At 42.8% G+C, this 26,929-nt stretch overlaps 1 protein-coding gene across 4 annotated transcripts in view; it reads left to right on the forward strand.

The window, feature by feature from the left end:
• The window catches only part of TMPRSS9 (transmembrane serine protease 9), a 210,483-nt gene that overhangs the window by 123,543 nt on the left and 60,011 nt on the right, over nucleotides 1-26,929 (forward strand). For all 4 annotated transcript variants that reach the window (XM_082255368.1, XM_082255367.1, XM_082255370.1 and 1 more), the window contains exons 7-10: nucleotides 12,321-12,362; nucleotides 16,178-16,291; nucleotides 17,919-18,090; nucleotides 23,505-23,779. In XM_082255368.1, coding sequence (XP_082111494.1) covers nucleotides 12,321-12,362; nucleotides 16,178-16,291; nucleotides 17,919-18,090; nucleotides 23,505-23,779 — 603 coding nt within the window. The remainder of the gene's footprint in view (nucleotides 1-12,320; nucleotides 12,363-16,177; nucleotides 16,292-17,918; nucleotides 18,091-23,504; nucleotides 23,780-26,929) is intronic.

Genomic DNA, 26,929 nt, shown 5'->3' on the forward strand with positions numbered 1-26,929 from the left:
GTGACATACATAGTGCTAGGGTCAGGGATAGGTAACACACAGAGTGCAAGGTTTAAGAGGAATATATAACACACAGAGTGCAGGGGTCAGGAGTATGTAATACATAGAGTGCAGGAGTCAGGAATTTGTAATGCATAGAGGTCATGAGTATGTAATGTACAGAGCTCAGGGGTCAAGTGTACGTAAAGTACATGGTGCAGAAGTCAGGAGAATGTAACATATGTAGTGCAGGGGTCAGAAGTAGGTAACACACTAAAGTGAAAGGGTCAGGTGTACACAATGTAAATAGTACAGAGGTCAGGAGAATTGAATGTACTCAGCACAGGGGTCACTAGTAGGTACCACATCAAAGTTCAAATGTCAAGGGCACATATTTCACATCTCCTTCGTCCTAAGAAAAAATCCTCCCACCCCAAGGCACACATTCCCTCACCAAGCAAACATTCCCCTGCCCCCCCCCCCCACACAAAACAATAATTTACTCTCCCCCACAAGTAAAAATACCCCCTCTTAAAACAAATCTCACAGCCCCCCAGTTCAAACATAGGAAATGTAATATATTCAGCACTTCGTGCCATTCCTTCCATCAGGTCAGCTGGGGTGGCTGCTGCAGGTGACCTTCATGGAGGGAACTTTGGAAGGCAGTACTGAGGCCAAAGTGTCTATATGGACATTCTGGTCTCAGTGCTGCTCAGTAACTGAGCTCCCTGCCAGCCACTGCACTAGTCACTCAACACCGTGAGGCTGTTAAAGCGTTTTTGGGTTTTTTTTTAGCCTTACCTTTAAGGCAAAGGCATAATGTGCTAGTATCCATTGCATACTAGCACATTATATTGAGCTTACATGAAAATAAAGCAATGTCATCACTGGAGACGGCGTCCATCTTTACCCGGTCTTCCTTCCAGGTTCGCGGCTCTGACTCTGTGACTGGCCAGAGCCGCAATGACGTCACTCACCAGTCACGGCACACTGCTCTGAAGAAACGGCGCGGGGGGCTGTTCCGTCAGAGCACAAGACGTAACTGGCTGCTAGGACAGTAAATATCGTTTAGGAGATATTTACACTACCTATAGGTAAGCCTTAATATAGATTTACCTATAGGTAAAAATGAAAGATGGAAGTTTACTTTACCTCTTTAAACATGCAGGTTCAGCATCATTGGGCACAGAGCTGCAAGCCACTGCACTTGCCTTTGTGACAGTAAAAGTAGCCAAACAGAGACTGTCACTCAGTTTACTTATTGACGCTGAGCCTGCAATATTATTGTTTTTTAAAAGGCAACCATTTTTACAATGGGAAGGTGGTGGAGGGGGCAGAGTATTGGGCTCCTATCCAATCCCATCGTATTTCAGATTGCATAGACTTTGACCAGGTTGCAGGCAGCAGGCTGGATGCTGCACCTGTGCCTCCCGGGTGCACTAAAATGCCAGGATTGGATATATACGGGTTTATTTACTAAAGCTAGGGAGAGCAAAATTGGACACAATTCTGCACAGAAACCAATCAGCTTCTAACCTTGGCTTGTTTGATTAAGCTTTAGCAATGAAACCTGGAAGCTGATTGGTTTCTCTGCAGAATTGTGACTAATTGTGCCCTTTCTAGCTTTAGTAAATAAACCCCATAGATGCTAGATTGCAGTGCTGTGTGTTTAAAGGGCACAGTCACAACTTTGTGCCCTAATGCATGCTATGCATGAGCACATATTAGCTATTGAAGTGGAGTTTATTTACATCTGGGCAATACATGAAAGTGCACTGTCTGTTTCTGGATGCATCAACGCATATTATAGGGCCTAGCAATGACAAAAGCAGTGCACAAAATTGTAAAGCAGTTGAAATGCATGAAAATGCACATAGAGGTTTGTTAATTTACCCTAAAGGGGGAATTTACAATAATATGTTTTACATTTTAAAGGGATTGTAAAGGCAAAAGGTTTTTTTTTTTTTTTTTTTTATCTTAATGCATTCTATGCATTGAGATAAAAAAAACCTTTTGTGTGCAGCAGCCCTCCTCAGCCCCCCTAATACTTACCTGAGCCCCATCTTTATCCAGCCATGTTGCATGAGTTTCTCAGCTGCCCAGGACTCCCCTGGCTCAGACAGCAGCATGGCACGATTGGCTGTCGCTGCTGTCAATCAAAGTCAGTCAGTCAATCAGGAGAGAGGGGGGTGGGGCCAGCCAGGGCTCCATGTCTGAATGGACACAGAGCTGCAGCTCGGCTTGGGTGCCCCCATAGCAAATTGCTTGCTGTAGGGGCACTCAACAGGAGGGAGGGGATAGGATCAGCGAAGAGGGACCCGAGAAGAGGAGGATCCAGACTGCTCTGTGCAAAACCACTGCACAGAGCAAGTAAGTATAACATGTTTATTTATTTTTTTTAAACAAAACTTTACAATCACTTTAAGGGTCAATTCATACCTATTAGCTGTAGTGTGTTGCATTAAGGCAACCCATTTATTTGAATGGGCTGCCTAATGTATCACAACAGACCAAAAATCATGAATGCAGAATTTTTGTCAGCACAGCACACCACAACTCACATTAGTATTTTACTGCATGATGCACTAAAATAAATGGCACTGTATCGCGAGCTACCATATGTTATGGTAACACGCGTGTTGCTGCAATAAGATGTTATGAACAGGTCCTTTCAACCTAATAATGCATTTTACTGCATTAAAATTAATTTAACCTCTTCCCAACTGACCTATATCAGCTAATTACACATAGCGGGAGGCAATTAGTGGGTACCGCGGACTCTATATCTGCAGGCCCCCACCCATCATCCCGCAGAGAGTCAGAACAGCAGTCTGCCTATGTAAACAAGGCAGATTGCCGTTCTGATGGAAGGGGAGGCATGGATCCTGTGTCTCTGCAAAGCAAGAACTAAGATCCATGTCCTCCCCTAGTAAAAACACCTCCCACACTGTAATAAAATACAGGCTAGGCACACAGGTAACCCTTTGCTCACCCCTGATCTTACCCTTTCCCAGCCAGTGTCATTAGTACAGTGACAGTGCATATTTTTTAGCACTGATCACTGTATTAGTGATTCTGGTCCCCAAAAAGTGTCAAAAGTGTCAGTGTCTGATATGTCTGCCGCAATATTGCAGTCCTACTATAAGTCGCTGATCATCGTCATTACTAGTAAAAAAATAATAAAATAAATATAGATATCCCATAGTTTGTAGACGCTATAACTTTTGCACAAACCAATCAATAAGCTGTATAAATCCTGTATAATAATAACCGCTTATTGAGATTTTGTTTACCAAAAATATGTAGCAGAATACATATTGGCCTGAATATATGAAGCAATTAGAGTTTGTAAAAATTTTAAATGGATATGTTTTATAGCAGAAAGTAAAGATAATTTATTTTTTTTTCAACATTTTTTTGTTAACCGGGCAAAAAAAAAAAAAATCGCAGAGGTGATCAAATACCACCAAAAAAAAGGACATACATTTTTTTGAGGGGAAAAAAAGACATACATTTTATTTGGGTACAGCGTCGCAGGACTGCGCAATTGTCAGTTAAAATAACGCAGTGCCGTATCGCAAAAAATGGCCTGGTCAGGAAGGGGGGTAAATCTTCCGGCGGTCAAGTGGTTAAAATCGAAGTCACGTTCTTTCCTTTATGGCTAGTTAACACCTATTTGCTGCAATTTATTGTGAATTTAACCTACAGTATATTGACCCTTTAACATCTACTTTGGTGCTTTACCATGTGTACTGCAATGCACAAGAAATATGCTGAATTCAGCCTTAGGCTCGGTTCACATATATGCGATGCGGGAAGGCTGCGAATTCGCAGCCTGTTCCCGCATCGCACACGCACCCCCGGCAGTTCACACTGCCATATGCGATACGCTGGGGGTGTCAATGTAATCTTAACGACACCCCCAGTTTGATCGCATATCGCAGTGCGATCGTGCAGTTCGCACAGGATCGGATCGCACAAGTGTGAACCGCTGTGCGAACCGATCCTGATGCGGCAGCAAAAATGCCTCCTGTGCGTGTTTGCTGCGGGTGCGATGCGAATTTAGCCATACAAACTGTATGGCTAAACTCGCACCGCACAGCTGATCGCATGTCATGTCGGAGCAGTGCGCTCCGACATGACATGCGAACCCCGCACACGCAGTAGTGTGAACCGGGGCTTACATAGATACCTATTTTTACACATAAGCCATTGTTTCAAGTGGTGCTAGTTCTGCATTGTCTTTTTTTTTTTTTTAAGTGTTGATACTCGTAAGAATTACATTGCATGAAACTATGCATAGAGATGTGTTAATCCAGCCTTTATAGACAACAAAACATGTTACAAAAAATAGGTTTTCTAAACCAGAACTAACTTCTTTTAAATAAGTTCAACAAAAGGCCGGCAACTCGGTGCTTCTTCTTAACCTCCCTGGCGGTATGATTCTTTTGGATTTTAGGTGCTGAAAGCGGTACCATTATTTTGCATGTAATTCTTATGAATGAGCAGCCCAAACCAACTGTATACATTTATACAACTGCAGGAAAGGGCACTGGGGGGCAATGTAATGTGATTTTATTTTATTTTGAATGGTATCAGTGTGTTTGGTGTGTTTTACATTTGAATTTCCCGCCGGTTCCACCCCCCGGCGGACGTCACGTCGCCGGAGACGGAAGCCGGGGCTCACAGGCGATCGGGAGGAAGCTCCGCCGCCGCATACCGCCTGCATTCATCGCTGGATCCCAGAGAAAAGGTAAGTAAAACCTCTTCCAGCATCCAGCGATCTTCCTAGCGCTACCCCGAGTGTGGCTCGGGGTTACCGCTTTTGGCTGTAAAATCTAACCCCGAGTCACGCTCGGGAATACCGCTAGGAAGGTTAAAAGAACCTTTATTAATGCACAACAGCAAATACAATGTCCATTGATGCTAACGCGCAGGGCCGCTGATAAGGCAGTACAACCAGTCCTGTTGTACTGGGCCCAGGCTCCATCAGCTAAACGGGGGGCCCAGGGCAGCTTTATTGTTAATTTCTGCCTAAATAAAAAAATGGATCTTACTAGACCACGCCCTCACTCCTACTTGCATACTAGGGCTTAAATTACTTTTCCCTAGGCCCCATCAGGTTAACAGAGTGGCCCAGGAGATGGGAGCAGTGGATGGACTTTTTTTTTCCATTCTTGAGGTGTAGGCACATAAAGTTAGTGATGCTTTTTCACTGCACCCTGGGGGGATAGGTAGAGTGTAAGTGGGGTTGAGGGGGCCCCATCAGGAAGGCTGATCTCTAACAGCTGCCCTGCTAACGTGTTTCGGCCTCAGCCTTCCTCATAGCAATACGAGTTGCCTGCCTTTTGTTGAATTTATCTACAGTGGACTGGTTGGCCTGAGCACCGGCACTCTGTCTTAACATCATTCATATGGCAGTATAGCTTGGGTGAGTTTTGTATATAACTTCATTTAAAGGCAAGACCATTCACATGTTCACCACACGATCTCTATTACTATGTCTACATTTTCATACTGGTGTTTATGTCCTCAAAAGCCTTTTTATAACTAGTATGACAAAACAGAACTGAATTATGTTCTATACTTTGTGTTATACCTACCATGTTTTACAAAACAGTTGTAATAATAGGGTTAAAATGTAGAGAACGAGAGTAGGGGGAAGAGGAATAGCAAAGGCATTGAACATTTGCCAACACTGCACTGTAATCTGAGCAATGGCCGTGGAGGGCATGTTCTTTATTCAGATGCCAAGAACGATTGAAGTAAATGAAAATTTATTAAAAATGGCAGGGGAAAAAAAATTACAGAGAGATGATTAAGGAGCAGCCTGCATGTGGAATTTTTAAAGAGAACAATAACTCTCTTTCTAAGAACAGTAGAAGTCCATGTTTATAATGCCTAAAGGTCTGAACATTGACATAAATATATCTTACCTTAATAAAACACTGGCCAAGAGAACTTTTCAAAGGCAGTTTCATCTCATTCATGACCTTGGAAGTGTAGACTAGTGCTTACTTACGTAGGATGTGAAGGACTACAGCATAACTAACCACAGCAGGACAAAAAGTTTTAACTTCTAGGATAGGAGATTCAATGAGCAGCCATAGTAGGGAGAATTCTGGATGCAAATGGGTAGCAGTGCAAGACGGATAGATGCATGCTCCCACATTTGAGCAGAAATTTTCCTGCTTTACCCTTTTGATGTAGTTTATTTTTAAGCTGGCCATACACTGATCAAATTTCGTCCAGTTCCTGATGAACTAGCAACCTCTAGCCCGACATCTCTCAAATGAAAAATCAAAGGAGCCAGGTGGAAAATTGTCTGCCAAACAGCATGTGCATCCAATAAGATGCAGGCACGGTTGTAGTATTTTGTTAGCTGGCGGGGTTGGCTGTTAAAATGCAGTACAATAGTCATAGTGGAAGATTCATCCATCCGTGCTCCAGGCATCCAAAATATATACAGTGCCTTGCGAAAGTATTCGGCCCCCTTGAACTTTGCGACCTTTTGCCACATTTCAGGCTTCAAACATAAAGATATAAAACTGTAATTTTTTGTGAAGAATCAACAACAAGTGGGACACAATCATGAAGTGGAACGAAATTTATTGGATATTTCAAACTTTTTTAACAAATAAAAAACTGAAAAAATGGGGCGTGCAAAATTATTCAGCCCCCCTTAAGTTAATACTTTGTAGCGCCACCTTTTGCTGCGATTACAGCTGTAAGTCGCTTGGGGTATGTCTCTATCAGTTTTGCACTTCGAGAGACTGAAATTTTTGCCCATTCCTCCTTGCAAAACAACTCGAGCTCAGTGAGGTTGGATGGAGAGTGTTTGTGAACAGCAGTTTTCAGTTCTTTCCACAGATTCTCGATTGGATTCAGGTCTGGACTTTGACTTGGCCATTCTAACACCTGGATATGTTTATTTGTGAACCATTCCATTGTAGATTTTGCTTTATGTTTTGGATCATTGTCTTGTTGGATGACAAATCTCTGTCCCAGTCTCAGGTCTTTTGCAGACTCCATCAGGTTTTCTTCCAGAATGGTCCTGTATTTGGCTCCATCCATCTTCCCATCAATTTTAACCATATTCCCTGTCCCTGCTGAAGAAAAGCAGGCCCAAACCATGATGCTGCCACCACCATGTTTGACAGTGGGGATGGTGTGTTCAGGGTGATGAGCTGTGTTGCTTTTACGCTAAACATAACGTTTTGCATTGTTGCCAAAAAGTTTGATTTTGGTTTCATCTGACCAGAGCACCTTCTTCCACATGTTTGGAGTGTCTCCCAGGTGGCTTGTGGCAAACTTTAAACGACACTTTTTATGGATATCTTTAAGAAATGGCTTTCTTCTTGCCACTCTTCCATAAAGGCCAGATTTGTGCAGTATAGGACTGATTGTTGTCCTATGGATAGAGTCTCCCACCTCAGCTGTAGATCTCTGTTATTCATCCAGAGTGATCATGGGCCTCTTGGCTGCATCTCTGATCAGTCTTCTCCTTGTATGAGCTGAAAGTTTAGAGGGACGGCCAGGTCTTCGTAGATTTGCAGTGGTCTGATACTCCTTCCATTTCAATATGCACACTTACACAGTGCTCCTTGGGATGTTTAAAGCTTGGGAAATCTTTTTGTATCCAAATTCGGCTTTAAACTTCTCCACAACAGTATCTCGGACCTGCCTGGTGTGTTCCTTGTTCTTCATGATGCTCTCTGCGCTTTAAACGGACCTCTGAGACTATCATAGTGCAGGTGCATTTATACGGAGACTTGATTACACACAGGTGGATTCTATTTATCATCATTAGTCATTTAGGCGAACATTGGATCATTCAGAGATCCTCACTGAACTTCTGGAGAGAGTTTGCTGCACTGAAAGTAAAGGGGCTGAATAATTTTGCACGCCCAATTTTTCAGTTTTTTATTTGTTAACAAAGTTTGAAATATCCAATAAATTTCGTTCCACTTCATGATTGTGTCCCACTTGTTGTTGATTCTTCACAAAAAAATACAGTTTTATATCTTTATGTTTGAAGCCTGAAATGTGGCAAAAGGTCGCAAAGTTCAAGGGGGCCGAATACTTTCGCAAGGCACTGTATGTATGGCCTGCTGATAACTACATGCCCATTCACACTGTGTACCACTGCACAAGTACTAAAGTAATAATGAATATACAACATCTAACTGCCATTATCCCTTCTATATGTATGCATAAAGATCATGCCATTGTATTTAATTTAATGTAAAAATCAACTGAGTACCTTATTTATTCATTTCTGTTCAGGGGTCACGTGACATTTCACAGGTCTTTCCTGTCTTCCACGGAGGAGTTTCTAGTACTGATGTATGCTTTACAGCAGGACAGCAGGACTATAAACCCGTGTCTGCACAGCCCTGATTGGTTCTGTGCCAGTCATAACAATAAAAAAAATAGAATAGAGAATAGAATAGAGAATTAAAATAATTAATCGCAACAAAGTGTTTTAAATCTTATTACAAATCTAATTCTCAAAGCAAATGTTTATTATTTTTGGCAATACCCTGTTGTAGGTGGAATTTCATTTGACTGACAATAGCTTTCACTTTGTTCGCACTGTAAAGATATCTGGAGGAGGTTCTTCCAATCACAGACTGTGTCACATCCCTCCAGCCTGTGTCTATGGTATGTATGTGCTGGGACGAACAGGGAAGTGAAGCCTCCATCAATCACCAATTTATATCTTAGTGTTTAGCAATACAAGAACATGGAGGAAAAAGTAGGGGGGGGGGGGGCAGTGTCATTTACCACAGTTTACACCTTCATATGTGACTCTACAGTCATGGGCTGCTCAAAAAAGAATAAAAGGAAATTTACAACTTAGAAGGGAACCAAAACTTGAGCATGATCAATAGATGTGGTAACAGTTGGTCTACACCAGTGTTTCTCAGCTCCGGTCCTCAGGGTACACTAACAGGCCAGGTTTGCAGGAAAACTGAAATACATCACAGGTGATAAAATTTGCTGCTCAGTGATTGCAGTATTCTGGTCTGCATTTCCCCAAGGTAATACTTAAAATCTGGCCTGTTAGTGTGCCCTGAGGACCGGAGTTGAGAAACACTGGTCTACACAATCTCAGGCTGCAGCAGGAACACAGACAAGGAGGGAGGGTCAGCACAGAGTAGGATCAACCAGATTTTTTGCAGAATACAGAAGACAAATCCTATACTGACTGTGGGAGGGTAGGAACAGCATGTAATACAGCATGTAATGACAGTTTTTTAAAGTTCGAACAGTTCAAACTATGTCCTTCACTGATCTGTGAGACCACTGGATGTGAATACAAAGCTTCCTCAGATTGGCTGAGGTTGTGATATCATCAGCCAGTCAGAGGAAGCTTTGTATTCATTGATAGAATACATTACTTGCTCTGAGCAACTGAGTGCGCTGTGATAGACTCTACTGCATTCCAGGTATGAGACAGGAAATCTCGGCTCGCACCCGCTTCAGCTACATACAGTTTATACCGCACATCCAGCAGCCTCACATGTTAGTGAGAGGCATAGTTTGTTTGGGCCAGCTTGTAAAGTTTGTGGAGAGATGGAGTTTTTCTTTAATGACCCTTTACTGCCGGTTTACACATATGCGATGTCTGCTCTGCGAATCACATGTGATATCTGTGTGTTCCGAATTTAGCCATACAGATTGTATGGCTGAATTTGCATCGCATTCGGACCAAAGTGGCTCAGATCGCATTATTGGTCACACCTATGCGATCCGATTCATGTCCGAATTTACAGCTCTCACTGCGGTATGCGAACTGATCTTGGAGTGTCGCTAACTTTGTATTGACACCCCCAGCGATTCGCATATGGCAATGTGAACTGCCTGCAAGTCGAGTGTGATGTGGGAACCTGCACTGGATTCGCAGGGTTCCCGCATCGCATATATGCGAAGCGGCACTGAATGCGCATTATGGCAAGCAGTAATGTGCATCGTGTTATGGCAGTAAATGCATCACAATAGAGGAAAAAACATACAGGACTCATTTTTTTTTAGCAACACAGCACACCAAAGCATGTGTGTTGCTGTGAGTTGCCTAAAATCATTTTCATTATAAGAAATTAAAATTACATATGATCTGGTCAGGTGGAAAAGCAATGGTGTTGATAACAACTTTCTAAAATGCACAGAAACTAGCTGATGTGCCACTCGCAAGTGTTTTCATTGGCTACAATTTTTTATTCCATATAGGGGAACCAGATTTTTATTTTGTGTTGCAGGGGATGCCTGAAATCTGACTTGTATCTTAGTGCAGACTTCTGAGAAAATCAGTGAGACAATCACACAAGCAGGAAATTATTTTTCAGGGGGGCGTTCTTTACACATTCTCTAGGTAGCCATATTGTATTGCATTTTCAGAAACGTACAGAGCCGCAGATTGAAAAGGAAGGGTCATTTTTAATAACATTCAATTACAATATGATTTGTGTCGTAATTGTATACGCTATATTATTTTTTTCTTTATTTGCTATTTTCTTCCCCCACGAAAGTGGAGTTACCCTTTAAGCATTGACTGAAAGTAATGAGGATTTCAACATTTTGAGCTGTCACCAGATCACAAATAGAGAAGAAATCTGTGTAAAGCCGTCCATAGATGAGTCATTTTTTTCCATTTAACGAGTGGATTGAAAAAATGATTTGATTCCTCATCCACACACTTGAGGCAGATGAGGGAATCCTCCCCACTAAGCAATTGTACTCTGACAGCTGGGAAACTTCCCCGCCACTAGAATACACTGAGTAAGCGGGGAAAATGCAACAAGCTGGTTGTACAGAAGTCGTTCAGTAGATCGACTTCTGTACAACCAGCCTGCCCATATACATGGATCAAAATTCTGCTGGTCTCGAATCCATGTATGGACAGCTTAAGGTTGCGGTTGGAGGAAGAGGGGGGGGGGGTGTAAAAATAGGTGGTTGAGCTGCAATCTTACTACCCCCATCACCTCAAGCTGCAAAGGCAACTGGATGGAGGTGTGGCTAAAGTGATCCCCCTGTCGAGGCTCATGGTTGCTGCACAGTATTCCCATGCAAATAACCCATTCAGTTGTCAAAAAAAAAAAGTTTAGGAGGCTGCAGTATCACCTGCTAAATACTTGTCAGCTGCGTCTGCAGCTGTGAAAAGCTATGTACGAAGTTCTATTGTCTCTACCAGACAGGAAGTGAAGGGAAACTCCCCAATGGGACACAGATGTCCAATTAAACTAACAGGGATTTCAACTATTACCTACTCCTTTCAGAATGGGGAAAAAGTGCTTTAGATATCTACAGTATATATATATATATATATATATATATATATATAAAAATTGATCGTGTTCTTTTAATACCCTTTGAATCAATAGCCCCTTCTGTGTAGATTGTGCAGAGCCATGAGCAGGACCCTCCTAACCCTGTTGTATTGAATTGTGTTGTAACTGTGCTGTCTCCCTTTATTTTGTAAAATGCTGTACAAACTGGTGGTGCTATATAAATCCTGTTTTTATATATTGTATATATTTTATCAATACTAATAATACGGCAAAGTCACGCCTAGCTACTTAACTTTTTTAATAGACTGCTGCCGTTAGGACTGCTAATAACCGCTCTCTAAATTTAATGTGATTGTAAAGGCTCAAATTTAAAAAAAATAACAAACATGCATCACTTACCTGCTCTGTGCAATAGTTTTGCACAGAGCAGCCCTGATTTTCCTCTTCTTGCCCTCTCTACTTCTCTTTCCTGCTGAGTGCCCCCATAGCAAGTGACACTGGTCCAAAAGACACACAAAGCAGGACTCGGCCCTGCCCCCTGATCCCTCCTTACTGACTGCGATTGACAGCAGCAGGAGCCAATGAGGAAGCAGAGTGCCAGGACAGCAGCTGCTCTCCTGCACATCACTGAATCAAGATTGTGCTCAGGTAAGTATTAGGGGGGCTGGAGGGGCTGCATACTGAAGGTATTTATCCTTACTGTATAGTAATAAACCTTCTGCCTTTACAACTACTTCAAGTCCATGGATGCTCACAGGAAGCTTTACTGTAGACCACAAAGGTTTGTACATTGCATGTTGTCTGCTAAAGTAATTTATCCCATATACCAGGGATCTCCAAACTACGGCCCTCCAGCGGTTGCGGAACTACACATCCCATGAGGCATTGTAAAACTCTGACATTCACAGACATGACTAGGCATGATGGGAATTGTAGTTCCTGAACAACTGGAGGGCCATAGTTAGAAGGCCCCTGACATATACACTAATCCAAAAATATTTGAGAATCGCTGCACTGACCTTGTTTTTATGTTTTTTTTAATTCCTGCAGATAATACAGGATTATCATTCTACTCTATAGGATTGAAGTCAGGTAAGCTGCCATAATAAGCCTTTTTTGTTATTCCTAGATGGCAACATGATAACCTTTCCTTCCACTTATGGATCTTTTTGTTTCACTACACACACAGGGGTCTATTGACAAAGGTTTCCTCACAATTTTCTTCAAGGAATTTCACATTTTTTTATTTGAATCCAATTAGAAAAATGGGATACAACTTTTGGGTGTTTTTTTTGTGAAAACAATGAGGGCCCTTTTCCACAAGTGATCCCTTTGTCCATTTTTTTATCCATCCGTTTTTAGGTGGAAAATAGATAGCAATTCATTCCTTTGGGTTTGCACACCACCACTATATATTTTACTTTAACCGCTTTACAACCGCCCACTGCACATATACCGCAGCAGGGTGGCCGCTCTGCGCCAGATCACGTCTCTAGTACATGATCTGCGCCCCGAGGTAGAGAGTGCTCCAGTACCGCCTGTGCTGCGATTGGCTGCCAGCACCCGACGATCGGCTCCGGACATTACCGAAGAGAGCCCAGTGTAGGTAAACAAACACAGGGCTCTCTTCTGACAGCAGCAATGTGCTGCTAAACAGAACAGTACACAGTAACACATGTGAGCCACACATTTAACCCCTTGATCACCCTAGATGTTAACCCCTTCCCTGTCAGTATTATTAGTACAGTGACAGTGCATATTTTTAGCACCGATCACTGTATTGGTGTCACTGGTTCCCAAAAAAGTGTCAAAAGTGTCAGTTAGGTGTCTGATTCATCAGCCGCAATATCACATTCCTGCTATAAGTTGCTGATAGCCGCCATTACTAGTAAAAAAGAAATAAAAAATTCATAAATATGTGCCATAGTTTCTAGATGCTATAACTTTTGTGCAAACTAATCAATATATACTCTTATTGGGTTTTTTTTTTTACTAAAAATATGTAGCAAAATACATTTTGGCCTAAATTGATGAAGAAATTGTATTTTTACATTTTTTTTTTTTTATTGTATGTGTTTTATAGCAGAAAATAAAAAAAAATATTGTTTCTCTATCGTTCATTGGCAGACACAGCTCCATGTTCTTCTTAACCATTGGGTTATGCTGCCCCCTACAGGAGTAGAACACTAGGTAGTAAAAGTCTTTACCATGCCTATTGAGCAGTCCCTGGGGGTATACACCCTACCACTCTGCTATAGGCATTCAGTTTTTTTCTGCCTAGTTTAGGAGTAGGACCTAGTTCCCTGCTGGGATTTCGGTCCTTGAATGTTTTTTATGTAAAAAGGGAACCTTGTGTCTAATTTTTTTTTTTTTTTTTTATCTAGTTATGTTCCTCAGAGAACTACAATCAACAGCCGGACCGGGCGCCAGACTGGATATTCTAGATCCTTATGGCCTCCCAGTCTGGCCAGCGAGCGTGTGGGCAAGACTAGGAGCTCCACGCTAGTCCTGGCCACAACACAGCCCCACCGGACGGGGCTGGCCCGCGAGTCAAACACCTCGCCGAGACACACATTACCTGGTTTGTCATAAGTCACAGCATACCCCTTGGCCATCAGCACCCCCACCCAGGGTGGAGAGGTGGTCTGTCCGGAGTGGCACCCACCTGAATATCGTTGGTATGTTGTTTCTAGGTGAGCTCCAGTTGTTACCTGGTTGGGTAAGTTTAGCCTTTGGGAATTACGTTCCTTTCTGCGTTGTTTTCCCACCCCTCATGTTAATACTGCTTTGGGACGTGCCAATGGTTAAGAAGAATATGGAGCTGTATCTTTCAATGAACGATAGAGAAAACTGGATTTTCGACTTACCGTAAAATCCTTTCCTCTGAAGTTCATTGACAGACGCAGCACCCGCCCCTCTATATATGTGTTTGGTTGGGTTTTTTTTTCTTCTGACACTGCTTGCAACAAAACGGAATGCCTATAGCAGAGTGAGTGGGTGTATACCCCCAGGGACTGCCCCATAGGCGCGCTAAAGACTTTTCCTGCCTAGTGTCCTATTCCTGTAGGGGGCAGCAAAACCCAATGATTAAGAAGAATATGGAGCTGCGTCTGTCAATGAATTTCAGAGAAAAGGATTTACGGTAAGTCAAAAATCCAGTTTTTTTTCCTAAAATTGTTGGTCTTTTTTTGTTTATAGCGCAAATACCATCAAAAGAAAGCTCTATTTGTTTGAAAAAAGGACATTGTTTCATAATTAATTTGAGTACAGTGTCGCACGACCGCGCAATTGTCAGTTAAAGTAGCGCAGTGCCATATTGCAAAAAATGGCCTGGTCGTGAAGGGGGGTAAATCTTTCATAACTGAAGTGCTTACTTATGCACACAAAAATGAGACTCGCAACTTTATGAAGGATAGCAGAATGTATTGGACAGTTAAAGTAAACCAACATAAAGCATAGCAATGAAAAACACAACCAGGTACACAGAGTTTCTTGCAGTGATTTTAAATCCCAGCATATACTATAACTCTAACAGCATAAACTATAGCTGTCCATAACTCTAACAGCATAAACTATAGCTCTCCTAATAAGATGAGCAAGTAACACAAGTGGATAACAAATCTGGGTATGGGCTAAGTCACTTGGGAGCTCTGACAATGAGGGACTAAGCCTAGACATGATCATCTGCAGATCTGTACTCAGGATCAGTCAACCTGAACAAAGTCCTTAGCGTTACTCTTCTGCCAGCTAAGTTGGGGCTCTTAAAGAAGTTGGTGGGTGTGAATAAGATATGTCTATAGTGTAAGTAGTTAAAATCTTACAATAGCAGCAACCTCCAACTCCCCCAAGCACTTCCCGGGCTTTCCCTTTTTATACCCCCCTTTTTTCTGCTCCTCCTGCTCCCAGATACACATGGGTACATTAGTTCTTTTCCCAGCAGCTGTAATGGCTCTGCTCTCTGCCCAAACTACATTTCCCAGCATTCTGCCGTCTAAGTTCAATCCCAACATTAAGCTTATCCGCAAGTCCAGTAACGTTAATTCCAGTTAGAGATTTAGATACACTATCAAATTGAAACTGAACTCAAGCTAATAAAGATTTCCATAAATAAATAAAAGCTGATTATGTTGAGCACCCCTGCCAGTGTTAAATGGCCTGTATCATCTGTAACTGCAAGAGAGCTTTCTGTTGAAAAACAACAGACTTACAGATTTACTGGCTGGATCACCAAAAGTAAATTGAAGAAAGAAAGCCTAAAAAAGAAAACGAATACATCTATTACATCTAAGAATTGGTAAACTGCAATATAATTCATGCTTGCTTTTGACTTTAAGTCTTTACCTCTAGTTTTAAATAAAGTATGGAATGGTTAGAACCCCTGTTAGTTTCATTTTGCCATCTGTGTCTGGTCTTATAGCCACAAGAGGAAGTGATATTTCAAGAGAAAAAGAGGGAATCTCTGGTTGTCACCAGGGTCACCAGAACTAGTGTCCCAATTGGAAGATTTCCCTCTATTCCGGTTTTGGGGAAAACGAAAAATTTAGATTTTGGTAAATAGATAAATGGTAAACAGAACAAATAGAGAGGATAAATCTCCCTAACGGGGGCACAGGCAGCAATAAAGATCTAACAGGTATTCTAATCCCTCTCCACTCTTTACAAATTAAAAAAAAAAAAAAAAGATTTGCCTGTAGTCATACCTTAGGTCAGTGATGGTGAACCTTGGCACCCCAGATGTTTTGGAACTACATTTCTCATGATCCTCAACTACACTGCAGAGGGCATGAGCATCATGGGAAATGTAGTTCCAAAACATCTGGGGTGCCAAGGTTCACCATCACCGCCTTAGGTATACTTTTTTAAAATAACATATTTACTTTCCTTTTAAAAACCTTTGATTTCCACAGGAAGTTGTCCAACCCAAGTGTATTCCTGCAAGAATAGCCAATGTATTGTCAAGCAAAACGCGGAATGTGACAGCGTGCGTGACTGCAAAGATGGATCAGATGAGAAGAACTGCAGTGAGTCTCTGGACAATAATCTTGCTCACCTTAGCAGTACAGTTGGGTAATATTCAGCAGGTTGTAGAACTATATTTATTTATTCTATATGGGATATAGGTTCTTTGAATTTGAAGATATTATACAAAATGCTACAATCCAGATCAAACTGCCAGCAACATTAACTTAAAGCCTAACATGTTTCTTGCTACTTTAAATTGTTTGGATCAAGCTGGTCCAAAGAATTCCATTCACAAAGAGATGTGCCCACTGGGAGCACTCTACAGATGAAGGCTGATTTACTAAGACATGAGAATGCTAAATCTTGTGCAGCTCTGTATAGAAACCAATCAGCTTCCAGGTTTTATTATCAAAGCTTAACTGAACAAGCTGAAGTTAGAAGCTGATTGGCTACCATGCACAGCTGCACCAGATTTTGGAAGCTCCAGTTTTAGTAAGTCAACCCCACTGTGTGTAGCATCAGCACTGTGTTCCGACAGTGGAATGGGGGCTTCCTGTCCTGCTAACGGAACAAAGTCGAGCTGAGATGAGGGCTTCTCAGCCATTCACCAGAAGCTTTGTATTTCATTAATGGATACAAGTCTTCCTGTGACTGGTTGAGGTGGACATCATCTGCCAATCCCTCCACCACGCCAATCAGAAGAAGCCCTGTATTCATTGATGAAATACAATGCCTTCTACGAAATGCTTTTCTGACCTGGTTTTGTTTCGGGAGTGGGACAGAATGGTCCATTCCGCTGCCAGAACACAGTGCTGTATGCTATTTTAAGTTGAGTCCTAGAGACAAGGCAGAATGTGGAGATTGCTAACGGAATTGTTTGGCTAGACATATAGCGAGGCCCAAAGGCATATAGAGGCCAAAATGGCCTACAGGTATGACAAAAAATCTTTTCCCTGGTAATTATATTCACTAGAACATGGGTGTCCAACCTTTTGGCTTCTCTGGGCCACATTGAGTGTAGAGAAATTTTCTCGGGCCGCATATAAAATATATACTATAGTTAAGGTATATAAGTAATAAAATGCCGCCGCACCCTTCCCGCACCGGCGCACCCCCCGCACTAATTTAACACAACTAGAGGATGATCAAATGAAATGAAATCAGTATACAAAGGTTTTCTTCTTCTGACAGATATTAAAGGAACACTCTAACTACCATGACCACTTCAGTGATTTAAAGTGGTCATGGTGGTAGGAGTCAGAAACACTGCACATGCTCGTCTTCCCCCTCCCCCCCTCCCCTCTGAGGCAGCCTCTGCCTACCGCCAGTTGGAAGCTGCTGTGGCCGTGCCCCCGACCTGACTTCCTTCCTCCCCAGCAAAAAAAAAACTGTCAGGGGGCAGTGGGCCGCATTGCCTGAGGTTCCGGGCCGCATGTGGCCCCTGGGCCGCAGGTTGGACATGCCTGCACTAGAAGCTGCTTGTTGGAAAAAAAGTTTGTGGGGAGTTGAACTAAGGGAATCATGTTTAATAAATAATTTCCAAATACATCACATTATAGAATGAATATTATTAAATTCTTACAAGTCTTCAGATACGGTTTGTAAAGTTCTATTGAATGCAGCTGTAACGTTTATGGCATATGATGATTTTGTTTTTAAACTTCTTTCTTTTTTTTTAATGTTAAGATTGTGGTTCACGCCCTGCAATCCAGAAATCAAACAGAATAGTAGGAGGGTCAGACGCTGCAAAGGGAGAATTCCCATGGCAGGTCAGTTTAAGGGAGAACAATGAACACTTCTGTGGAGCAACCATTATAAGTGGCAAGTGGCTGGTATCTGCTGCTCACTGCTTCAATGAGTAAGTACAGCTCAGTTTCCAAATCTTGCATAATGCAAAGGGTCTCCTTAAGCCTGCTAAATAATAAAGTATGATATTGGAGTACGGAAAAGGTGGTCGTATTGCTGAAGAATTATATATCATGGCCCCAAAAATTGGCCCAAATAGTGTATTGTATTTGAAGTTATACTCTCTGAAGTTGCATTGGGTGACAGTTATATAGCTTTATCCAAACTGTATGGAAAGTGGGGTTATTTACTAAAACTAGGGAGTGCAAAGATTGGTGCAGCTCCGCATTGAATGCAGTAAGCTTCCAGTTTTTTGTTTTTTTTTTGTCAAAGCTCAAATGAACAAGCTGAAGTTAGAAGGTGCACCAGTTTTAGTAAATCTCCCCCACTGTTTGCATTTTTTTAAAAACTAGCATCATATTGGAGATGAAAAAAAGAAACAAAAAAAAAAAACGCTTTTATTTCAGTTATGTATTCATTAAAAATCACTACATATAATTGCAATTTAATATTATTAATATTAATTTATTAATAAATTAATTTTCAAAGTGTATATTATCTTCCCACAAACCCCCAGTGATATTAGTCACTACTTAAAAATGCATGCATTTTTAGCATGCATACCTATGTGCATTTTGTTTTAATTTTATTTTAAAGCCCAAGTTCAGTACAAACATTTTACATTCAACTTTGGATACATAGGGGAAGAATTAAAACTTTTGTCAACTTTTTATTATCTGTGTCCTGATGGAGGGAACCCCCCCCTCCCCCCCATTACCTGTCCTGGTGACTAGTGCCACCTGGGACAAAAAGTGATGAGAAATACGGTTTATTTTTGTCTGAGTTCCCTTTTGGGGTGACAACCTATCAATTCCTGTCCCAGAGATTGGTGCCATTAGAATCAAGAAGCAAAAGGCAACAACAACAAAATACCTTGTGTTAGTACAATTGGAAGGGTTACAGCCTCTGCCTTTTCATTGTTCAGCACCTTCCATTTATGTGATCTCTGTTATTTTTTGTGATGGGATCAGTTCCAGTACAAGGACCTTTAGCATTCAAGGTTGAAGGTGTCAAAATGCACGCCCCCTCTATATTTGTAGTTCTAAATTTGTCATTTTAACAGCGTCAGAATTGCAATTCCAATGCAGTAGTGTGCCTGCCCTGCCTGCCAGCCTACTTCAAAGTCAGAATACAATAGCTCAGTGATAGAAATTCCCCCATCCATATCAAATGTATGGATGAGGGAGTGTGATCATTTTTTTCATTCAACCTGCTGGTTGAATTAAAAAAAAAAAAAAAAAAAGATTAATATATGGGCTTCTTAAGTTATAAGCCTCCCCTACAGGTTCTTGTAGCGTTTGACCGGTACTGGTGCTGGGTATGGGTGGGGGGGCATGATAATGAGTTTAGCCACTTAGCTCTTATACCTGTATACCCCTTATGGACCAAGCTGTGCCCTAGGGGACTGTGTCATCTGAATATTTATTGGCCCAGCCCTGCTTGGTATCACAGAGTTAAAAAGTCTTCCCCTGGTTCACAGAAAGCAAATACAATTGACAAAAGTTATAGTTGTCCCTTGGGCTGGAGTTGGGCTTAATGCATTTTGTGTGTGTTTTAACATTTTCTGCTTTAAATATCTTCAAGAACATGGGGTATTTAATGAGCAGTTGCATGTATTAAAAGTTTACAGTATACAGTGTGTTTTACATATGGTAATATTTACTAGTATTAGGCTGGAAACTGCATATGATGGAAACATAGGGTTACTACTTGGTCTATATTTTTAAAATATGTTATTACCCTGTTCACTTCACCTAAAGTGGTTGTAAACCTCAGAAATATGAACAAAGTATATCCCTCTATAGTGTGTACTTGTCTCAATTAAGAGCTCTAGGTCAAGTTCATTTCTCTCTATGGCTTCATTCCTCTGCAATCAGCATTAATCACTTCTGAAAGGTTTTCCTGACACCAAGAGAAAAGAGGTGATGAGAGGGGTCTCCAGCTGATTGACAGCCTCAGCTCTGTTCCTGTGTGGAGGGATGGGGGGGGGGGGTGGTGTCCCTTTTCTCCAATCAGCTCTTAGAGCTCTCCTTACTGAGCTCTGCAGTGTGTGATTCCAGCTCTCCACTTTTTTTCTGACAGCTCAGAGGAGGAATTGTTTCATCTCTGTGTATCACCTGAGGCCAGTCACGTCACTGGGTATATGTGGTTTACAACCACTTTAAGACTTTTTTTTGCTGTCTATGGCCCCATTTGGTAGATTCACTTTCATTTTCTGTGGCAACTACTATCATCGCTGGAACAAGTGAGGGAAATCCTTCACAATGGAACACAGACAGCAATAACAATTTGAAATAGGTTGTAAACATTCTGCAATCTTAAGAAAAAAAAATCTGTTTTGGCTGGACTATCACTCTAGTTGCTAAATAGAGATAGGCTCAGGCATGTTCGGGATCCTAGTCCCAACCCACCTGCCCGATTCCACCAGGAAGCCGACACTGCACATCGTTAATCACAGGCAGTGAGAAATTTTCTGATCCACAGCTGCACAGACCGGTTAATGGCTCACTGCCTGTGATTAGCGATGTGCAGTGCAGGCTTCCTGGCGGGATCTGGAAGGTGGGTTGGGACCAGTGGCGGCTGGTGCATTGGGGATGCAGGGGCGCCGCCCCCCCTATCCATGTTTCCGGCCCCCTAATCTACATGCAGGGGCGCCGGATGCATGGAGTTCAATGAGGCTTTTTTTAACCATGTGATTAGAGCCAGAGGCTCTAATAGGCTTAATAAAGGGTGGGCGCCCTGAGCCAACCCAGTTGTGTGATAATAGCGAATGAAAATTCACTATTGTCACATGGATTCCCCTCCTGGTCTGTTTCCCGATGGCTGAAAGGAGAAGCCATGCCATTGGGCATGGAGGAGGAGGGAGGAGACGCAGAAGACTGAGGGGGGAAGAAGCCGAAGCCGCCACTACCACTACCGCCGTCTGCTGCTGCACACGTCCAGGCAGGATGAGTGAGCTGTGGGGGGGGGGGGATCCTGCTGGGGTTCTGGGGGGGGTATGGTGCGTGGCCTTCTGTGGTCCTGGGATCCTGGGGGGGTATAGTGCGCGGCCTTCTGTGGTCCTGGGGGGGGGGGTATGGTGTGCGGCCTGGTGAGGTCCGGGGGGGTGTATGGTGTGGTCTGTCTGCCATCGCCCCCTGGCCCATGGAGCACCAGCCGCCACTGATTGGGACTAGGATCCTGAGCACGCCTGAGTCCATCTCTTTTGCTAAATTCATCTGCTGGAGGCTCCCCTTTATCCGCTGAACCCTGAGCAAATTCTTTTTGTATTTTGTACCTTTTTTATCCACTTGATTTTCATAGGCCATATAATTGGTCTGGGCTTCAAGTGGTTAAAACAAGTTCACAGCACATTAAGTATTAAATTGGTTGTAACCCTAAAAAACAAAAAAAAAAACAAAACATGCTCCTGTCCCTTTAAGGCACGAGATCAATTGCCCCCTTCTATGTTGTACAATACCTGGCTGATCCAGCCTGTTCCTGTCTTCTCCTCTATAAACTGACCACGTTTATCATTGCTGCTAATATCTGGTAGCGTGGTCAGTTTTCGTGCCTCCATCATCCAGCTATCTCCCCCCTCCCTTTCTCCCTTTCAGTTTGTTGTCTGTAGTCTGTATGAGACTCGATTCACACTAGCGTGACTTGTCAGGCGACTTGTCAGCCTGACAAGTTGCGCTCCCTCGCGGTCCATTGACTGCTACAGTACCCGCTCTAATAGGAGCGACACAAGTCGCTCCGACTTAGAAAAGGGTCCTGTACTACTTCAGGGAGACCTGGAGCGAATTGCATAGACTTCCATTATGTGAAGTCTATGCAAGTCGCTCCGAAGTAGTGGTGCATGGGAATACACAAGTCGCCCCCGAAGTAGTACAGAGTCGTGCCGCCCCAGTGTGAACCGAGTCTGAGAGTAAATCTCCTCTCTTCAAATGCCTGTGTAATTATATTCCTGCAGCTGTGCCAGAGCTTGTAAATTAAGAAAACTGTATTCATTACATTGATCCTCTCTGTTTTAGGTCCCTAATCAGTACAATGTGTGTGTTTTCCTAAAATTATAATGCTACATACCTTCTTTGCAGAGCCCTACTATGCAGACATGTGACGCCCCCTCCCTCCGCTAGCTTGCATTCATCAGAGGAGGAATCTCAGCCACTCTCATTGTACTTACATCAGGAAGGGAAGCAGAGGGAGGTCACATGACAGGACAGCAGGGCTCTGCAAAGAAGGTATTTAGCATTATAATTTTAGGAAAACACACACACTGTACTGAACAGGGACCTACTAAAACAGAGAGGATCAATGTAATTATTACTTGTGACTTTACAACCACTTTAAGTGAATACATTCCAAGTAACCTTAAAAACATTTTGATGGGACTTCTACATTTGTATCTGTTTATTTTTGTTATTGTTTTAAATGTAGAGATTTGTAGATTAGCTACTACAGTAAGTTTGCTTAGCAGTACATTAAACAAGTGGTTAGCACCTCTGCCTGGCAGCACTAGGGTCGTCAGTTTGAATCCCAACCACAGTACTACCTGCCTGGACTTTTAATGTTCTCCCTCTACCTTTGTGGAATTCCTCCCACACTCCAAAGACATGTGGGTAGGCTAGTTTGCCCTAATATGTGAAATATATAATATATATATATATATATGTGTAATATATATATATGTAAAGTGCTGCGTAAACAAGTACCTGAAAAAAATTACTTAAAAACTGCTTAAAGCAGTTCTAAATTATATTTTAGCAAAATTGCAAGATGGTAGGTTTTATGGCAGAAGAGACTCTTTAGGTCTCAACCGCCATTATATTTTCCGCCCTTACCTATTAGTAAATATGCTTCTAGTTGTACAATGACCCACACATGCTGCTCAGTGCATTATCCTAGCATGCACTAGGTGCCAGAATGAAGCGATTCTCATGTGCATGCATGGGATGTAAGCCATCCCTGGCTGGCCGATTAGACTCCAAGTCCAGAAGAAATGTGGGAGAAGATGTCTGCAGTGGCAGCAGAGTGACGAGAGGAGCACAGATATCGCCTCTCTGAAGGAGAACCCAGTGTGCCATAATGTGCACATATGCTTTGCATTCTTGCACATTATAAAACAAGTCTTAGGGGTTAAAAACATATACATTTTTGTTTTACATCTGTTAAGAGGAGACCCATAGACATGCAATGCAAAAAGGTATGTGAAAGTAGAACTATTGTGTAGCACCGCAAGGAAGGAAGCAGAGCTTGTGTATGTAATACCTTTAAAGTGTGCTTAAATTGTGGTTTTCTTATAAATTGCCATTGCACCACTATCGTGGTATCACCTTCCTTCTCTTTTACATTTTGTCATATCCTCTATTTACAAGTACTTTGCAGTTTTCAGGATCCAGCTGTTTGGGTGGCTTACATAGGATCTACATCTTTAAATGGCTTGGATGGCAGCACAGTGAAAGCCTACATTAAAAACATTTTTAAGCACCCATCCTATGACCCAGATACGGCAGACTATGATGTGGCTGTTCTGGAACTGGATTCTGAACTACGATTCAACAAATACACTCAACCAATCTGTCTCCCTGCTGCCACTCACGTTTTCCCTATGGGCAAGAAGTGTATCATCACTGGCTGGGGATACCTCAAAGAAGACAACTGTAAGATATGTTTTTTTTTATAAACATTGGTATAGCTAGCCATACTTCTGTCACAGTGTTTCTTCAGTTCCGATAACCAGTATGTGCAGGACAGAATTTTGGAGGGTATGATGGCAAGCAGTCTGTGAACGACAGAGGTGTGGAGGGTATAAAGGCAAGCAGTATGTGCAGGACAGAAGTGTGGAGGGTATGATGGAAAACAGTATGTGAAGGACAGAGGTGTGGAGGGTATGATGGCAAGCAGTATGTGCAGGACAGAAGGGTGGAGGGTATGATGGAAAACAGCATGTGCAGAACAGAAATTGTGGAAGATATAAAGGCAAGCAGTATGTGCAGGACAGAAATGCGGAGGGTATGATGGCAAGCAGTATGTGCAGGACCGAAGTGTAGAGGGTATGATGGCAAGCAGTATGTGCAGTACAGAAATGTGGAGGGTATGATGGCGAGCAGTATGTGCAGTACAGAAATGTGGAGGGTATGATGGCAAGCAGTATGTGCAGTACAGAAATGTGGAGGGTATGCAGGCAAGCAGTATGTGCAGGACCGAAGTGTAGAGGGTATGATGGCAAGCAGTAAGTGCAGTACAGAAATGTGGAGGGTATGATGGAAGGCAGTATGTGCAGTACAGAAGTGTGGAGGGTATGATGGAAGGCAGTATGTGCAGTACAGAAGTGTGGAGTGTATGATGGCAAGCAGTATGTGCAGTACAGAAATGTGGAGGGTATGATGGCAACCAGTATGTGCAGGACAGAAGTGTGGAGGGTATGATGGCAAGCAGTATGTGCAGTACAGAAATGTGGAGGGTATGATGGCAAGCAGTATGTGCAGGACCGAAGTGTAGAGGGTATGATGGCAAGCAGTATGTGCAGGACAGAAGTGTGGAGGGTATGATGGCAAGCAGTATGTGCAGTACAGAAATGTGGAGGGTATGATGGAAGGCAGTATGTGCAGTACAGAAGTGTGGAGTGTATGATGGCAAGCAGTATGTGCAGGACCGAAGTGTAGAGGGTATGATGGCAAGCAGTATGTGCAGGACAGAAGTGTGGAGGGTATGATGGCAAGCAGTATGTGCAGTACAGAAATGTGGAGGGTATGATGGCAAGCAGTATGTGCAGGACCGAAGTGTAGAGGGTATGATGGCAAGCAGTATGTGCAGGACAGAAGTGTGGAGGGTATGATGGCAAGCAGTATGTGCAGTACAGAAATGTGGAGGGTATGATGGCAAGCAGTATGTGCAGTACAGAAATGTGGAGGGTATGATGGCAAGCAGTATGTGCAGGACCGAAGTGTAGAGGGTATGATGGCAAGCAGTATGTGCAGTACAAAAATGTGGAGGGTATGATGGCAAGCAGTATGTACAGGACCGAAGTGTAGAGGGTATGATGGCAAGCAGTATGTGCAGTACAGAAATGTGGAGGGTGTGATGGCAAGCAGTATGTGCAGTACAGAAGTGTGGAGAGTATGATGGCAAGCAGTATGTGCAGGACAGAAGTGTGGAGGGTATGATGGCAAGCAGTATGTACAAGACAGAAGTGTGGTATGTATAGGGATAGACAGTATGTGCAGGAGAGAACTGTGATAAGTATGAAATAAGGGCAATTTTTGTGAATGTTAAATCAGCAATTTTACTGTAAAATACAATTTGTATGAAATTTAGTTTGCAGACAGCAGACAGCAGGGACTCTAGAGAGGCGATGACTAGGGATGATCGAACGGTTCGGGTCGACCATCGGTTCGACCCGAACATTGACTGTTCGAAATTCGGCCGAATTCCGAACTTTTTGCGGAAAAAGTTCGGAATTCGGCAACCAGAACCGACCAAAATGCAATGGGACAGGAACTGGGCTTTAAAAGCCCGTGATTGGACCAGAACCATCAGTAAAAGCCAATTGAGGGGGCAGGAGGATGCTAGGAATGTGATTGGAGTGAATAGGGGGTCCAGAGGCCAATCAGTAGTGAATACGCCCCCCAGTATATAACATAGCCCCGCCAAATCTCTAGCACTGTAATACAGGGGCTGTGGAAGAGAGTGGGAGCAGTTCTGTTACTCCTGCTTCAAAAGTGCCATTTAGCAATTATTAGTGTGAGGAAAGGGATATCTAGTGTAGTTAGGGTACTATTTTCCACTATAGTTAGATTCAATAATCTAGTTTCTATAGGGAAAGTGTCAGGGTGACCGTAGTGTAGTGTAGGGTGAACTGACTCTGACTGCTATGTCAGGGTGATCAAACTCTTCCATGTCAGGGTGACCGCCATAGAAAAAAGATCGTTTGTATTAGAATTGCAGTAGAGCAGGGTAGTGGCTCCGCTACTTTTACACCTGGCCGTTTTTGTTTCAGGCGTTTATTGGGCTTTTTTGTGGACGTCTTTGGAGGCAGGCATGACATCTGAACTTCTGTGTAGGGGTATATATACACACACACATATATGTATATATACACATACACACATATAGGTGTGAAAGTAGCGGAACCCTATGCCTGCACTAATGAAATTATTTGCAGACATAGGGCTCCGCTCCTATCACACCTATATGTGTGTATGTATATACATATATGTGTGTGTGTATATATACCCCTATACAGAAGTTCCAATGTTATGCCTGCCTCCAAAGACGCCCAAAAAATGCCCAAAAAAACGCCTGCAACAAAAACGCCCAGGTGTGTTGTTGCAGGCATTTTTTTTGGGCATTTTTCGGGTGTTCTGGTCGAACCAAACTTTTCAAAAGTTCGATCATCCCTAGCGATGACGCATATTGTGCAGTGTCTGGCATGGGATAGAAGCAGGGATAAGCTGTTTACAAATTGAGTGCAGGAAGGTTAGGAGGCAGGCAAGGCGTCTCATCAAGCTTTTCCCTGTTGGCTCCCTCTGTCCTTTTTTTTATATACCTGCAGCTGCTGTTGGTTTGATTGATGTGGCCAGGAGGAAAGTGTGTGTCAGATATGTGTCTGCAGGCAATGGGTGTGTGAGGCAGGGGGGGGATTGTAAATAAGTGAGGTGCATAAGGTGACTAGGGAGGGATGCAGTCAGGGGGGGTGCATGATGTGGCTGCGGAGGGATGTCAGTCAGAGGGGTGCGTAAGGTGGCTGCGGTGGAATGTCAATTAACAGGGTGTGAAGTGGCTTGGGAGGAACTTCTGTTAGTGGGGTG

This window comes from Pelophylax lessonae, assembly GCF_965119305.1.
Source record: "Pelophylax lessonae genome assembly, chromosome: 1".
In the NCBI taxonomy this organism is placed as follows: domain Eukaryota; kingdom Metazoa; phylum Chordata; class Amphibia; order Anura; family Ranidae; genus Pelophylax; species Pelophylax lessonae.